The sequence below is a fragment of the Elephantulus edwardii genome, unplaced genomic scaffold (genome assembly GCF_000299155.1).
Source record: "Elephantulus edwardii isolate Elephantulus edwardi_28Jun2011 unplaced genomic scaffold, EleEdw1.0 scaffold00026, whole genome shotgun sequence".
NCBI classification, from domain to species: Eukaryota; Metazoa; Chordata; class Mammalia; order Macroscelidea; family Macroscelididae; genus Elephantulus; species Elephantulus edwardii.
Window position 1 is genome coordinate 20,907,986 of NW_006399776.1, and position 460 is coordinate 20,908,445.

The 460-nt window shown below is 45.9% G+C and overlaps 1 protein-coding gene across 1 annotated transcript in view; it reads left to right on the forward strand.

The window, feature by feature from the left end:
- LOC102843487 (heat shock protein HSP 90-beta-like) overlaps positions 1–239 on the forward strand; it is a 2,171-nt gene extending 1,932 nt beyond the window's left edge. The window contains exon 2 of the mRNA XM_006883295.1: positions 3–239. Coding sequence (XP_006883357.1) covers positions 3–239 — 237 coding nt within the window. The remainder of the gene's footprint in view (positions 1–2) is intronic.
- The last annotated feature ends 221 nt before the right edge of the window (positions 240–460 follow it).

Below are 460 nucleotides of genomic sequence, written 5' to 3' on the forward strand. Positions count from 1 at the left end.
AGAATAATAAAGCTGTTAAGGACCTGGTGGTGCTGCTGTTTGAAACCGCACTGCTCTCTTCTGGTTTCTCCCTTGAGGATCCCCAGACTCACTCCAACCGCATCTACCGCATGATCAAGCTAGGCTTAGGCATTGATGAAGATGAGGTGACTGCTGAGGAACCCAGTGCTGCTGTTCCTTATGAGATCCCCCCACTCGAGGGTGATGAGGATGCATCTCGCATGGAAGAAGTCGATTAAAAGTTCCTACTGTAACACCCCTTTGCCCCTGTATAACATCCCTGTCTCTCCCACAGCAGCCTTGAGTTGCCCTCTTCCATCTGCTGATAGCTAGTATTTTTCTTTCCTGTCCTGTGTGTTAAGACAGGATGTAACTCTGGCCTCAACCTCAAGAATGAGGTGGGATATTGTGTATTGTGAGTTTTGTTTATTTTGTTCTGAAATTAAAGTATGCAAAATAA